The sequence below is a fragment of the Meriones unguiculatus genome, chromosome 5 (genome assembly GCF_030254825.1).
Source record: "Meriones unguiculatus strain TT.TT164.6M chromosome 5, Bangor_MerUng_6.1, whole genome shotgun sequence".
NCBI classification, from domain to species: domain Eukaryota; kingdom Metazoa; phylum Chordata; class Mammalia; order Rodentia; family Muridae; genus Meriones; species Meriones unguiculatus.
Genome location: NC_083353.1, coordinates 116,687,712 through 116,701,138, shown reverse-complemented (window position 1 = coordinate 116,701,138; position 13,427 = coordinate 116,687,712). Strand labels below are relative to the sequence as shown.

The following is a 13,427-nucleotide window of genomic DNA, read 5'->3' as shown; positions in this document are numbered from 1 at the left end:
ACTTATTGCTCACTTTTCTATGGGATAGAATTAGCTCTTTGATGGGCAGGGTTGCTCATTCCTACAATCTAGCACTTGCGAGGCTGAGGCAGGAGGTTCCCTGTAAATTCAGATCTAGTCCAGGATACATAGTGAGTTTCAGGCCAGCCTGGGCTGCAGGATGAGAGCATACCTCAAACTGTAAGTAAATAAAAATAAACACAAATAGATAATTAAAATAAAATTAAATGGCAGACCATGAACCCCAGGCCTCATGGGGCCATCTGATTTTGATGGCTACATTGAAATCCCAAACAAGGTTAGGCTAGCCTGATTTACTTTGTAATAATCACTCAAATAAAAAAGAAAGAAAGATCCCATTAAAAGCAACAATGACTAAATTCTGGTTTTCTAATTTCCCAACTGAAGCCACAGGGTAAAAGCTCCCAAGTTAGAGCTGATGGCTCCCCACGGTACACTTAGCTATGATTAATCACTGTAAAATTTATGAGCCGGGGTCCTGTCGCAGCTAGTCGAACAAAATTTCCATCATACTTATGGCCTGGAAACCCAGCTCCAGACAGTGACCTCAAAGCCACCTTGAACTGATGCTGCCCCGGTGATGTGGGGTCCAGACTGGGCAAGGGGTTCTGCAGCCTATCTGTTCTTAGCCTTGGGGGCACCAGCATTACCCTTCAAAAAGCCTCTCTGCGGAGAAGGCTCTGTATGCCTACAGAGTCCCTGGGCCAGCCACATGCTCTATGAGAGCCAGTAGCCCCCAAGCAGCCAACATGTGCCCTGTCCCAGGAGGCCACACCTTACAGCTTGTGAAACTAAACATGGATATTGAGGTGTTACAGGTGTTGGCTGTGGACATCAAGAGGGTGTCTCTGGTGAATTCTGTATGGGTCTAGTTACTTTTCTCATAGCTGTGACAAAATCCTTGACACAAGCAAACTTAAGGAGGAAAGAGTTTATGGCAATCAGTTGGAGGGTAACCTCTGTCCTGGCTGAGAAGGCATGCCAGTGGAGTAAAGAAGAGGTCATGTCGTACCTGTAGTCAGGAAGCAGAGGGAGATGAATGCTGGTGTTCACTCCCCCTTTCATCTGTTAGGGTACCTAGTCCTAGGATACACTGCCAACATCCAGGTTGGTCTTCCCTCTTCCCTTAACTATTTCTGGAAACATCCTTATAGACACATCAGGAGGTACAGTTCTTGATTCAAAATAAAGCAGGTGATGGAGCTGTGGAAACAGACTATGTATGATTTTAGTGTGGTCTGATGGATGCATGTGATGAAATATTGCTTGGGTGTCTTTCCTGTTCCCTGTGCTTACTCATTTGTAACTATTTTCTGATCAGTATGGGTTATAATAGATAAGTATACAGATAGGTAGACAGACAGATACATAGATAGATACATAGATAATACATTTATTATATACAGACATACATGGGTGATGGTTCTACTGACTGTCAACTTGACTTGGGGGATAGTCTCCAGGCACATCTATGAGGGAGTTTCTATATTAGGCTAACTGATGTGGAAAGCCCATCCTACCTGTGGGCAGCACCATCCCAGGGGCTAGAATCCAGGACTGAATGAAAAGAGAAAGGGAACTAAGAACCAGTGTTCATCTCTGACTCCTGATTGTAGATGCAGAATACCCGGCTGCCTCGTGCGTCTGCTGTCATGACTTCCCTGACAATGGACTATGTCCTCAAGCTGTGAGCCAAAAATAAACCCTTTTTTTCCCCTTTAAGTATCCCCCTTTAAGTACACTTTCCTCCTTTAAGTATCTCTGAGGTCATCATAGATAGAGCTTTGCCTTGCCTTTAAGCACCCAGAGTGGGGGTGTAGGATCCCAGAGGCAGAAAGGGGGTCTTATCCTTGGCTATAAGGAGACCATGCTATATTTCAAGGCAACAAGATGACCCAAAGCTTTACATCTGCATATAAACATGAGGAAAGGGCCGTAAGGAAAAACAAACAAACAAGCAAACAACGCAAAACCAAAAAGGAAGGCTATTGAACACTGTGAAACTATTGACAAAAAAAAGAAAAAAGAAAAAAAAAAAAAAAAGAAAAAGTAAGCCAGGCTTTGCAAGCTAATAGTTAGGCAGAAAGTCAAGAGTGTGCTTGTTGATTCTTTTTCAGAACAAGGAATAAATTAGGGACTGTGTGGCACTTCGGGGTCTTAGGACCCCAAAGGACCACAGGCTCAACACTTGCCCCTCCCACTTGTTCCAAAATTTCTGAAGCAGTCCGGGCTTACTTTGTCTGTTCTTCCTTCTTGGGGATAGGGGTCACAGTCGTGACAAGGTAGGGCACAGGTGTACCTACTGAGCAGTGAGGGTGGATGGCTCTGAGCATCGTCAGGCACTATAAAGTCAGATTAAGTCTTGATTAACCGTGAGGTGGAGAAGGAGCTACCATCAGGCTGCCAATTACACCCTCAACTCTGGAGACACCACACAAAAGCCTTGGCCTGTGCACCCTTTGCTCCAGAGGATCCTCAAGGCCCAAATAATTGCAGTGAATTCAAGACAGATGTGGTGTAATTGGTCTGTGGCTCTGGAGTCTGGGCTTCTGTCCGGCTGTGTTAGCAACGGTCGGGTATTGTGTAATTTGCCTGGGGGCTGTCACAGAAGGAGGGTTTCAGAGCGTGAAAGTGTGTGGCCTTTCAACAGAGGTGTTCAGAAGGGACCACCAGGCAACTGACATGACACCCCTCCAGTGTCACAGCACACACTATGGTCACCTTTTCTCTCCATCTGTGCATCAAAGAACGCATGACCGTGTGTCCTTCTGTGTCCAGTTATCAAAAACCCAACAAAGCTCCCTCTCCTGCTGCAGTGGGAGTCACTTCTCCCGGGGTGGGGGGTGGGGTGGGTGCTTATCTCTTTCTCTCCTCCATCTATCGTTAAATAAGGAATGTTTCTCTTACTTTCTCTTGAGCCTTAGCCTCAGGCCTGGTGCTGCCTAGGTGTTGTTTCATTTCCTCAATACCAGTCCCCCACCCCCACCCCAGCAAAGACCTCATGCTCTCTGCTCTCTGGTATTCTTTGGGGAAACGGATGGGAATTGCGTGGCCAAATGATGTGTGTAAAATCAGACAGCTAATTAGAAGAGCCAGCATTTAACCCTGGGTTTCTGTCTGCTGAGTCCATGGTCTTGTCAAAACACCAATTTGCTTCCTTCACAGACCCTAGATGGACACCCACTGAGTGCAGGGCCTTGGCTGTGTGCAGACGCAGGAGCAGCCCATTCAGTGTCTTTTGATCAGTTTGGGCCTGAGCTGTCATAGTGCTCTCTCATGAAGCACGGGGGCTGCACAGCAGGAGCGCTGCAGGCCTGTTCTATCAGACCCGAACTCTGCCTACTGCCGCCACCTCACCTCCGTACCTCTGTTTCCTTAGCTGTATGAGAAGATGATGATAATAACGTGCCTAATTCTTAAGGCAGATTACACAGAGTTGGGCACACAGTAACTGTCCGGTATCTTTGATGAGAGGCACAGTCAAGTAGCCTTTTAGTCACTTTTCAAGGACTAAATTCCTCTGGTGACGTATGAGGTTAAGTCACATCCTAAGAGCAGCATGGGCCCTTGCACAGCATGGCTCCGGCTTCTTGTTTTCTAGTCATCACCATATTTAAGGGGAAAGTGGAGGAGGTGGAGCTGCCCGTGGACAAAGTGGACATTATCATCAGTGAGTGGATGGGCTACTGCCTGTTCTATGAATCCATGCTCAACACCGTGATCTTTGCCAGGGACAAGTGGTTGGTAAGTGGTCCGCATGCTGTCCCCGCACTGCTCTGAGGGTTGGCTTGCCACAGCCTGGGGGGGGAGGATCTAAGAATTTCAGAGAGAAATGGGCTAGATGATCACCTGTCTCGTGGCCCTCTCTTCAAAGCACTACTGCCTCAGGGGACCGAGCGATCAACTCTGGTCCAACACAGCTGCTGTCAGAATGCAGAACCATAGTAGGTCTAACTTTGTCCTCTCTGGTTAGAGCAGAAGCTCATTTGCTCTTGTTTAGACTGCCAGAGAACTGGGAGTACTGTTTGCCATGGCTTCTCCGAGCCACAAGGCTGGTTCTCTGTCCCTCTTTGATTTGCCTTCGGCACATCACTTGTCCTCTCAGCTCCACCACAGCCCCTCAGATTCTCCCTGCTCCAAACCAGCACGGGGGCATTACTGCCATGTCCAGCGAAGCTGTCAGACCACTGAGTGAGAAATGCTGGCAAGGGGGTGCCTGTCTGGCGACTCTATGTGCAGTTCAAAATGTGATGTCTTTGTCAGGTGAATAGATTACGAGACCCATTTCCCCACAATTCATCAACAGAAACCTGGAGGGCTTATGTTTCCAGACCGGGCAGCTTTGTACGTGGTAGCAATTGAAGACAGACAGTACAAGGACTTCAAAATCCACTGTAAGTCACATTCTGGGTCTGTCTTACTTCCATCGTGTACTGGGTGTGAGAGAAACTTCAGGGTGGGTAGTCCTTGTCCTGGGAGAGTTTTTCTGTGACCCTTTCTGGATTCTTCTTTGGAGTTCTTCTATTTTTTTATTTCAATGCAGCTTGTAAAATATAACATCTCTTGGAGGTGAAAAGGAGTGCGGCACTGGGGTGGTGAGAGTTGTGTTTGTGCAGAGAACAGTGTGGCAGGTGTCTGGGAGTGTCAGGCCATAATTAGCAGGCCTCACATCAAGCCAGTCCTTTTGAATCCTGCCTCCATGCCAGTCGAATTGGTCAAAATCACCTTGAGTCCTCGTCCTCATCACATTAGGTAAAATATGGATTCTTCCATTAGGTTCCTCTAAGGATACATAGGATCAGAGAGTGTGTTTGTATATATGCGTGTATGTGTATGGGGTAGGGGCTCGTGTAAATATGTATCCATAATGTCTTACAAGTTAGAATAGTGACTTCTCTCAGGCAAAATAGCTCTGCGTGTTGGTAAAAACAAAAACAAATTTAAAAAGACCTTTGTCAGTATTTTATCTCTTCTAAAGGACTACTTTATTCTATTTCATTTAAAATATTATATTTCTTGGTGATATGGACCTGGTATTTAGTGGAATGGCACCCAGTATATTTCTGTCAGGTGAGACCTGGCCATGTCACCTGGAACTTGCATGTGACGAAGGAGCATAGAGCCGTTTAAACAGCCCAACACACCAGCATTCAAAACAGAAGCTGGAGGAAGGAGCTCTAAGATGCACAGCAGCCAGTATGTCCAGGATTCCCTCCCACGAGCTGCTTACACCTGCTGGGCAAGATGGCTGTGGAAGGTTCACAGCCTGTTCACATACCCTTATGGAAGCTGAAGGTCAAAGGGTGTGGAAAGGTCAAAGTTCAGGATGTGGAAATGAAGGATTGGCTTGAAGATCCATGCCCCAGAAACCTCCCATGTCACTGCCATTTCTAATATTTGCCCTCAAGAAAGGAGGGACATGGGTCTCTGAATGAAATTCAGGAGATGTGGGTGACTTAGGGTGAATGCTTTGATACCTGCCAACTCCAGGGTTTTAAATGTGGGCTTTGCCATTTACTGACTGAGTAACCTTGAGCGAGTTACCTGACTTTGAGCCCCAGTGAGAGGTGATGCCGTCAATCTCAATGATTCACAAGGACTAAATCAGACCATATATGCCAAAGAGTACCACAGTTTGCTGCATGTGTAGGAATAGGCCAGGCTTAGCCTCAGAAGGAACAAACTTGCATCTTATTCTTCTCTGAACCCTGCCAAGCCAGCTGGGCTCTGGTGGCTTGGAATTTGGACCATGCATCTTCTCTACAAAGACTGAAGAAGCCACTGAGAGGTGAACAGTGGTCAGATGTGCGTGCAAAATGAATGCAGATCACCCTGGAACCACATTTTTGGGCTTGTGAGGCATAATTGCACTGGGCAACATGTGGAGAGAACAGTCAGGACCATTCTGCACTCCTATCTACTTAAATATTTATTGAACATCTAGGACAGCTCTGTATGGAGCCGCCTTGTAGTTTACAGAACAAACTCACCTCCTCCCCACGTCCCTCCCTGGAACCCATTGGGAGTCCTTGGAGCAGGCACATTGCAATGAGCCGTTCTGAACCTACCAGAGGAAGGGACAGCGGCTACCACTTAGGCGCCAGCCCAGAACTGGAGAATATGTAATTTCTTCTTGCAGTTCCTTTCGCTGTGTTTGCAGCTCTGGGAAGGAGAAAAACAAACAAATAGACCAACAAACCAACAACTAACGAACAAAACCACAAGTCAAGCCCCATTTTTTCTTTCTTTTAAAGTACTTCGGAGCGTCTGTTTTAAAAGGCTGACTAAAGTTCTGTGGTGGAGTACTTACCTAGCTTCAACCACCAGCATCACAACAAAGAACAAAAAACAATAACAAACAACAACAAAACCCTAAATCCCTAAAGAACAAGATTCTAACATTTCAATTTTATTTGGTCTACAGCTAAGTATTTTACTTAAATGTTTTTTTTTTTAAGTCACTTTTTTTTTGTTGTTGTTGTTAAAGAAAACAGGACCATCTAGATAAATGTGTTTTTAAACAACAGCTTCCGGTTGCTGGTTGCCAAGGGAACAGTTACAGACAAATTTCAATTGGCCCAAGAACCACGTGAGACAATGTAAATGTGGGGCAGAAGAGTAAGGCTTGTCCACCCTAAAAAAAGGAAAGTGTTGAGGACGAAAGCTTTTTTTTCCCCATCCCCTCTCTGTTTTCTACCCTCTCTTCTCTTACTCTCCCTACTCCTTCCCTTTCTCAGCCATGTTCATACAACAAAATATAGGCCTTACCCTTACTTTATTGACCAGCTAAAGGGGAACTGGGCAGATAGAGCCGGGTACCTGGCCTGCAGTGGCTCAGGGTATTCGTGGTTTGTGGGATAAAACAAATAATCACCCATCATGGGAATGTGTTTGAATCAGAGAGAAGAACAATCAGTAAAAAACAGTCCCCTCTTGCAGAGACTTACGTATGGAGTCTCAAATTTGGGTCATGTATTCCATTTCACTCCCGTCACAAATAGCCCAGTACTAGACTCTGCAACCAGCTGAGGGCTAGAGGGTGGAGAGCCAGAATCAGTGTAGAGACACCTACACTGTGGTTGGAAGGCTGCCAGGGAAACTCTCTGAGGAGGCTGTTTGGTTTTTCTACTCTCTGCTCCTTACATCCAGAGCTCTGCTCTTGGACCTATACATTTTTATATGAAGAATTTTCCCCCATTGCTCACTTTGCTCCTGGCAGCCTAAAACACACGAGGATACTATAAACACCTCCCATTAGGCATAGAGAGGCTGTAAATGGAGCCTTGAAGAACCCCTGTTTTCCCCTGGTGGCATTCTGGGCCATCGGCCCTGGCCTTCAGCCCTCACAGAAGAACTCAGATCATTCCTGTCAGAGAAAGAGGAGGGGTGACTTGCCTTGCTTTCCAATAACATTCTGTTTGTTTATTTGTATTTTATGTTTCTTTGGCTGTTTTTAAGACGTTATCTCTTTCTGGGTATGTGTCTCTCTGGACAAGGTGTCTTGTTCTCTCTTCGACCCCCCTCTCATCTTTCCACCTCCTCTCTCAAGTTTTACTTTGATTTATCTGGGTGTGTTTTTCCTTGCATGCATCCTGATTGGGGTTATATACAATGCTTGGATTTGTAGGTTGATTATCTCATTAATCTGGAACAAATTTAACTATACATATGTGTATTTTTCTCTGTCTGGTCTTTCCCATCTTTAGGGAGTTTCATTATAAATGTGTTTGACATTATACTGTGGATGTTGGATTTTTTTTTCTCACTGTGTTTAAATTTGGGTTATTTTTATTGAACCGGTTTCAGGTTTATTGATTATTTTCTCAATGTTTCCGTCTACCCCACTAACAAGCTGATTACAGGGATTCCTCTTCTCTGACAGCAAGATTCTGGTTTGGAGAATTTTGCTGGCCTTTGAAGACACCGTTTCCCTCTCACTGATGAAGTTTTCTCCCCATCTATTGCACATCCTTTACCTTTCCCACTGGATTCCTTAATGTGTTTGTTACAGTTACTTTACAGTCTCTGTTGGGCAATCCCAATGCCTGAGCTATAGCTGAGTCTGGCCTATTCTTTCCCTTTGGATATTAGATCGTATTTTACCCCTTTCAGTGTCTTGTAATTCTTCACAGATGCTGGGCACTGTGTATTACACAGCAATGCAGAGAGATGAGGGATATTTAAACCCAGAAAAGAGGCTTTCTCTTCTGACAGGCTTTTGGAATAAGGCCTCAAGTCAACAGGCCTGTAGTCACAGGCTTTGATGTTGCCTTAATAGCACTTATTATGAGGTAATCATGGTCTGTTTCAGAATTAATGTTAATCCATCAACAAAAGATCCTTAGACCCCTCTAATGTTACTTAGATAAGGAATTATCTCATACTCCAATAGACAGTAAATCGTTGCAATAGAAAGTTAACACACCTGATTCATATCCTCCCGTCTCTGCTTCATGTCCACCAAAAGAGGCTAGTAGGGAACAAATGGTCAGCAGAACCAGGAAAATGCGTTTCTGACGGTGTGGGATACTCCCCCCTGAATGACTGGAGTGAGACAGTCTAGCCAGAGACATAAGGCATCATTTAACCCCAGTAAAGGTAACTAGAGGACGACACCAGGCACTTGCCAAGAAAGACACCAGCATTCTCTTTATGAATACCTGCAGCTTGAAAAGCGTCAGCAGCAGGCCTGTGCTGTGCCAGATGTTGTGGCTGCCAAGGACATGAAAGGGCCCACAGTGACTGGAAGGGGGCTCATAAAGGTCCTGGAACCTTAAGTCCATGGCTTCAGGACTTGAGAAGACCTCAAAGACCAAGCAGCATGGAGGTTTCCAAACTCTGGGTGGAACAATCCTGTCTGTGAAGTCCAGCTTCTTGAGTCTCCCATCTGGAGATTCTGGTCCAGTGGGACAGTTCAGAACCCAGGACCTGCACTTTAAGAAGCATTGCAGATGATTCTAGGACACATAGCCACTGAACCAAATCCTCCCTCTTACTCCTAAGACTGGGGAAGAGGCTTGATCTACACAGAGCTGCTCAGCTTGGTGCTCCAATCACATAACGACAACTGCCACACGCCAAGGACTTTCTTTGTGCTTGGCACTGTCTCAAGCGATTTGCATAGAGTGACCCATCAATGCTCAGAAGGGCCCTGGAGGATTATCACCAACAGCTTCATTTTAAAGAAGAAGAGAGTGGGGCGCAGAGGTGTCTCATACTTGCGTAAAGTTTTGCAGCAGATAAGTGGAAGAACTCAGGTTTGAATTCCAAACACCCAGGCCATCACCCCCTACACGTGACATCTCCAAGGTTTTTATTTATCTGACCACTTACTTAGAAATTTTCCTGGAGGGACGGAGTAATGGACTGAAAGGACAGGTACACAGCTGTTCAAGGAGGTGTTTAAACCTAAGGTAGTGTGTCTCGGTACATATGTGTCATTCATCTGGGAAGAGGATGGATAATTGCCTTTGGATTCTCCAAAGTGTTTTGCTTTGAGGCCTACTCTGTTGCCCACTGGATGGCTTCTTTCCCACAAGGTGGATTTTATGTATGTATGTATGTATGTATGTATCTATCATCTATCTATCTATCTGTCTATCTATCTATCTATCTATCTATCTATCTATCTATCTATCTATCTATCATCTACTCATCTATCATCTATCTATCTATAACCTATCCATCTACTGATCATCTATTCTTCTATCATCTCTCCCTCTATCTATAATCTATCTATCTATCTATCTATCTATCTATCTATCTATCTATCACCTATCTTCTATCTGTCTATTTTGAAGACAGAGTCTCATAAAGTCAGGTTGGCTTCCAACTCACTACAGAACCAAGACTTACCTTAAACTCTTGGTTCTCCCACCTCCACCTCTGAGCATGAGGGTCAGAGGCGTGTACTACCACACCTTGTTTCATGCAGTGCTGGTGCTGGAACCCAGGGCTTCATCATGCCAGGCAAACACTCTAACGGATGAACTGCCTCCCCAGCCCCCACAATGTGGGTTTCAACACACATTGGAGTTTGGCACCAGCCTCCTGTGATTGAATGGACCACGACTGGCCTCTTCCCTGCAAGCAGAATCTCAGCTGTGCTCACCCTCTGGGAAATGATTGTTCTCCCTGACTGCTTCCCCCACCACCCCAGAGATCTTTGTGTACCTTTGAAAGGAACAAAGTTCTTTTGCTGGCCATTCACACCTCCTCTTCCACACCCACTCTCTTCAGAACACACAGGGACCTGAGTTCCCTAAGGCACCATTTGTGTGATGAACACTAAAAGAAAATTTACATTTAATAAGATTTTAGACAAAAGCATCTTTACTTCAAAGCATTTCTAACCCCCTCAAAATAAACAGATAAATGAGATCCAGCTTGCTTATGACCAGAGCCCCTGCCTAGGCCCTCCTTTTGGCAGAGAGAACTTTGCATGCTGGGATGTTGTTGCACTGGGACACAGCTGGAGGCTTAAGGGTCAGTGTGGTTCTATTCCTAGCTCCATGTTGATGTCCCTGGGCTGGTGTGTGACTTTGGGTCGAGGTTTGTGCGTGAGCCAGATGCCAATTTCCCTGGGCTAGTTTTCTCATCTGTAGCCTGGCACCCTCGAGGGGTTGTTGTGTATATTAGGCAAAAGTGACTAATCAGCAATAGCAATTAGCATCATCACTGAAGGGTGGTGAGGCCCCCCAGGCTCAAATTCACATACTCACTCCAACACCCTAAGTCTTCCTCCTACTGGAAGCATTTCATGAGAGGTCAAAGTGGCCCAGAGCCCTGTAAGAATGATTGCCACCTAAACAGAGTGTTTTTTTTTTAATGGTATGAGCTCTCATGAGTGCTTTTCAGCCTGATGGCATGGTGTGGGTGTGTGATAGGGTGAGCTCTCTCCTGGATCCACGTGCTGAGAAAGCTGGGCTTCTGAGAGACCAGAAGGAGAGGGAGTCTGTCCAATGCTCAGAGATTAAGCTATGGTGCCAGGACTCAAACATGAACCTGTTTCATTGAAGAGCCCATGTTTCTCTTGACTGCATTAAAGGTTCAGATGGACCTGTAGGGAACAGGAAACTTGAGCAAAGGCCCAGGCATAGGAAAGTAAATGGCCTGGAGAGAAGGCAGCAAGCACATGCCAGAAAAAGTCACATATCTTGAGGGCAATGGCTTTAGCTTTTTTGCTTTATAGATGTGTGAACTTCAAGAGTTCACAGCCTACCTTACCTCCCTGACCAGGTTGGGATTTGCCTTTTCTAGAGGTGTGAATGACACAGTGTGAATGAGCCTTTGTTCACTGCAAGGTTTCCCTTGCTGGTGAGTGATGCTTGCAGTATTTTGATTGACAGAAACAGGGGTTTCACCCCGTTACCTTGTCTTAGGCAGGCTGTGCTGTAGCACACAAGACCTTAGGTGAGCTTGAGGGTCCCGTGTCATCCTTCATGTCTCAATCTGTTTCCTCAGGGTGGGAGAACGTCTATGGCTTTGACATGACCTGTATCCGGGATGTTGCCATGAAGGAGCCCCTGGTGGACATCGTGGACCCAAAGCAAGTGGTGACCAATGCCTGTTTAATAAAGGTCTGGAGACTCATCTGGGTTGGGCGTGGGTATGCTAAGGACCCAGCTGTGCCACTCTGGAAAGTCAAGGAATGTCAGTTCCTGCATGGCTCCCCACTGAGGACACCATGGCCACTTCATTTAGAGCCTGGTAACAAGTGAAAACCTGGCAGTCTGATTAAGCAGAACTGCTGAGATGACTCCAGGGTGGCACTACTAGGAGCAGGGGTGGGGGTGGGCTCCCAAAATAGTGTTCCTGGTGGTATGAGTGAGGCTGAGGGGGGGAGTGTCAGAGACCAAACTGCTGGGAGGCAGGACAGATATGGAGACTCAGGATAGCAGGGCAATTCAGAGCTGAGTGTCTGTCCATGTGGTGTAGGACCTCCCAGACCTCATGATGCTGCCACACGTTAGCTCACACAGACAGAGCCCGCAGCTCCATCCTAGAGCCTCCTCCTTTGTGTGTGCTCTGAACATCTTTTCTTACAAGGTTTTCTTCAGTGCAGATTACTAGCTGGTCAGTATCTGTGCTACACTGGTCCCTTAATCCATTCTTCTTATTAAAAACCCAAACACGTCTAATTAGGAAGAGTAACAATAAACTTTGAACCCACCCCCATCACTTTTCTCACCCCAGCTCCTCCCAGGAGCTGTCACTGCTCAAGGCGAGATGGATCTCTTCAGTCCCCTGAAGAGTTCAACGGGTTCCTAAAGAGGGGAGTCTAAAGAATAGGGGGAGGACAAGAGACACAAGGAATGAAGCCAAGTCTGTTTGTCTGATCAAGGCTTCGCTTATTAGAAATTTTTACCCAATTTGTATAGGGAGAAGGCAGGAAAAGGGGAAGGCTAAATTATTGCTGCAGGAGATACGAAGAGTTCTTTCATGGCTTGAGTATTGCACCTGCAAGATACCATAAAGATGTTTTCTTAAGATATCTCCTGGATGCTCTAAAACTAACAGGCGGATGTCCTCACAAATCTATCACCCATGACTTAGGGTCCTAGGTAACTCTTTCACTAAATAGCTTTAGGTCTCCACTAAATGACCTTTGCTCACTATTTGGGTTTGGCTTCAATAAATAGCTTTGTCTCTACTAAATAGCTTTGGCTCACTATTTGACTTTGGCTTCAGTAAATAGCTTTGGCTCCCAGCAGTCCCCCTTTTGTGTTTTAGTACTCCTGTGTGCTACTGTTGTATATTGAAAGAGACACAATGGACATGTGACTAGAGACTACTATTACTATGTTTTTAGGTTCAAGGACACCCATTTCATATGGTGCAAGTTCATTTTCTGGTGTAAACCCATGGCTCCTTATAGGCCTCATCAGCCCACCTGTCTTTTCATTCTGCTGGGACATCCTTGCCTTCTCTGTGCCCCTGGTCCCCCCTTTCCTTCTGGAAGGCTGAGACCGGTGGCTTGAAGCACTTCTAGCAGAAGAAAGGGGACCAGTTCACAGGCTCTAAAGTTGAGGGAAAGTTTCCAAAGTCTGCACAGAAGGAACTCCCTTTTTTTTTCTGGACACAGGGTCCACTTCAGCCCTTGGTACTGTCCATCCCAGTGGTACTGGGAAGGGTCACCTGATCATCCTCACTTTAGGATATCCTGCCCAAGAGGTTTGGCTTCAGATCTGAGTCTTGGCCTCTCATCCCCAGGCTCACAGTACTCCTTTCTCATCTCTTCCCTGGTTGGTACTGGCTAGAACCATGGTGAGGAAATATGGCCACCGCTTCCTATAAACCCTGCACCTCTGAGGCTTTCCCTCTTGGAACTCTGAACAAGAACAAGGAAAATGGGAGAATCTGACTGTCAAAGCAAGATATGCTCCTCAAAATTAAGAAGAGGAGCT

The 13,427-nt window shown here is 45.9% G+C and overlaps 1 protein-coding gene across 4 annotated transcripts in view; it reads left to right on the top strand.

Annotated features, from left to right (window-relative positions):
- The window catches only part of Prmt8 (protein arginine methyltransferase 8), an 82,626-nt gene that overhangs the window by 54,266 nt on the left and 14,933 nt on the right, over window positions 1-13,427 (top strand). For all 4 annotated transcript variants that reach the window (XM_060384250.1, XM_060384249.1, XM_021637048.2 and 1 more), the window contains 3 exons: window positions 3,623-3,765; window positions 4,328-4,415; window positions 11,485-11,600. In XM_060384250.1, the coding sequence (XP_060240233.1) occupies window positions 3,623-3,765; window positions 4,328-4,415; window positions 11,485-11,600 (347 nt within the window). The remainder of the gene's footprint in view (window positions 1-3,622; window positions 3,766-4,327; window positions 4,416-11,484; window positions 11,601-13,427) is intronic.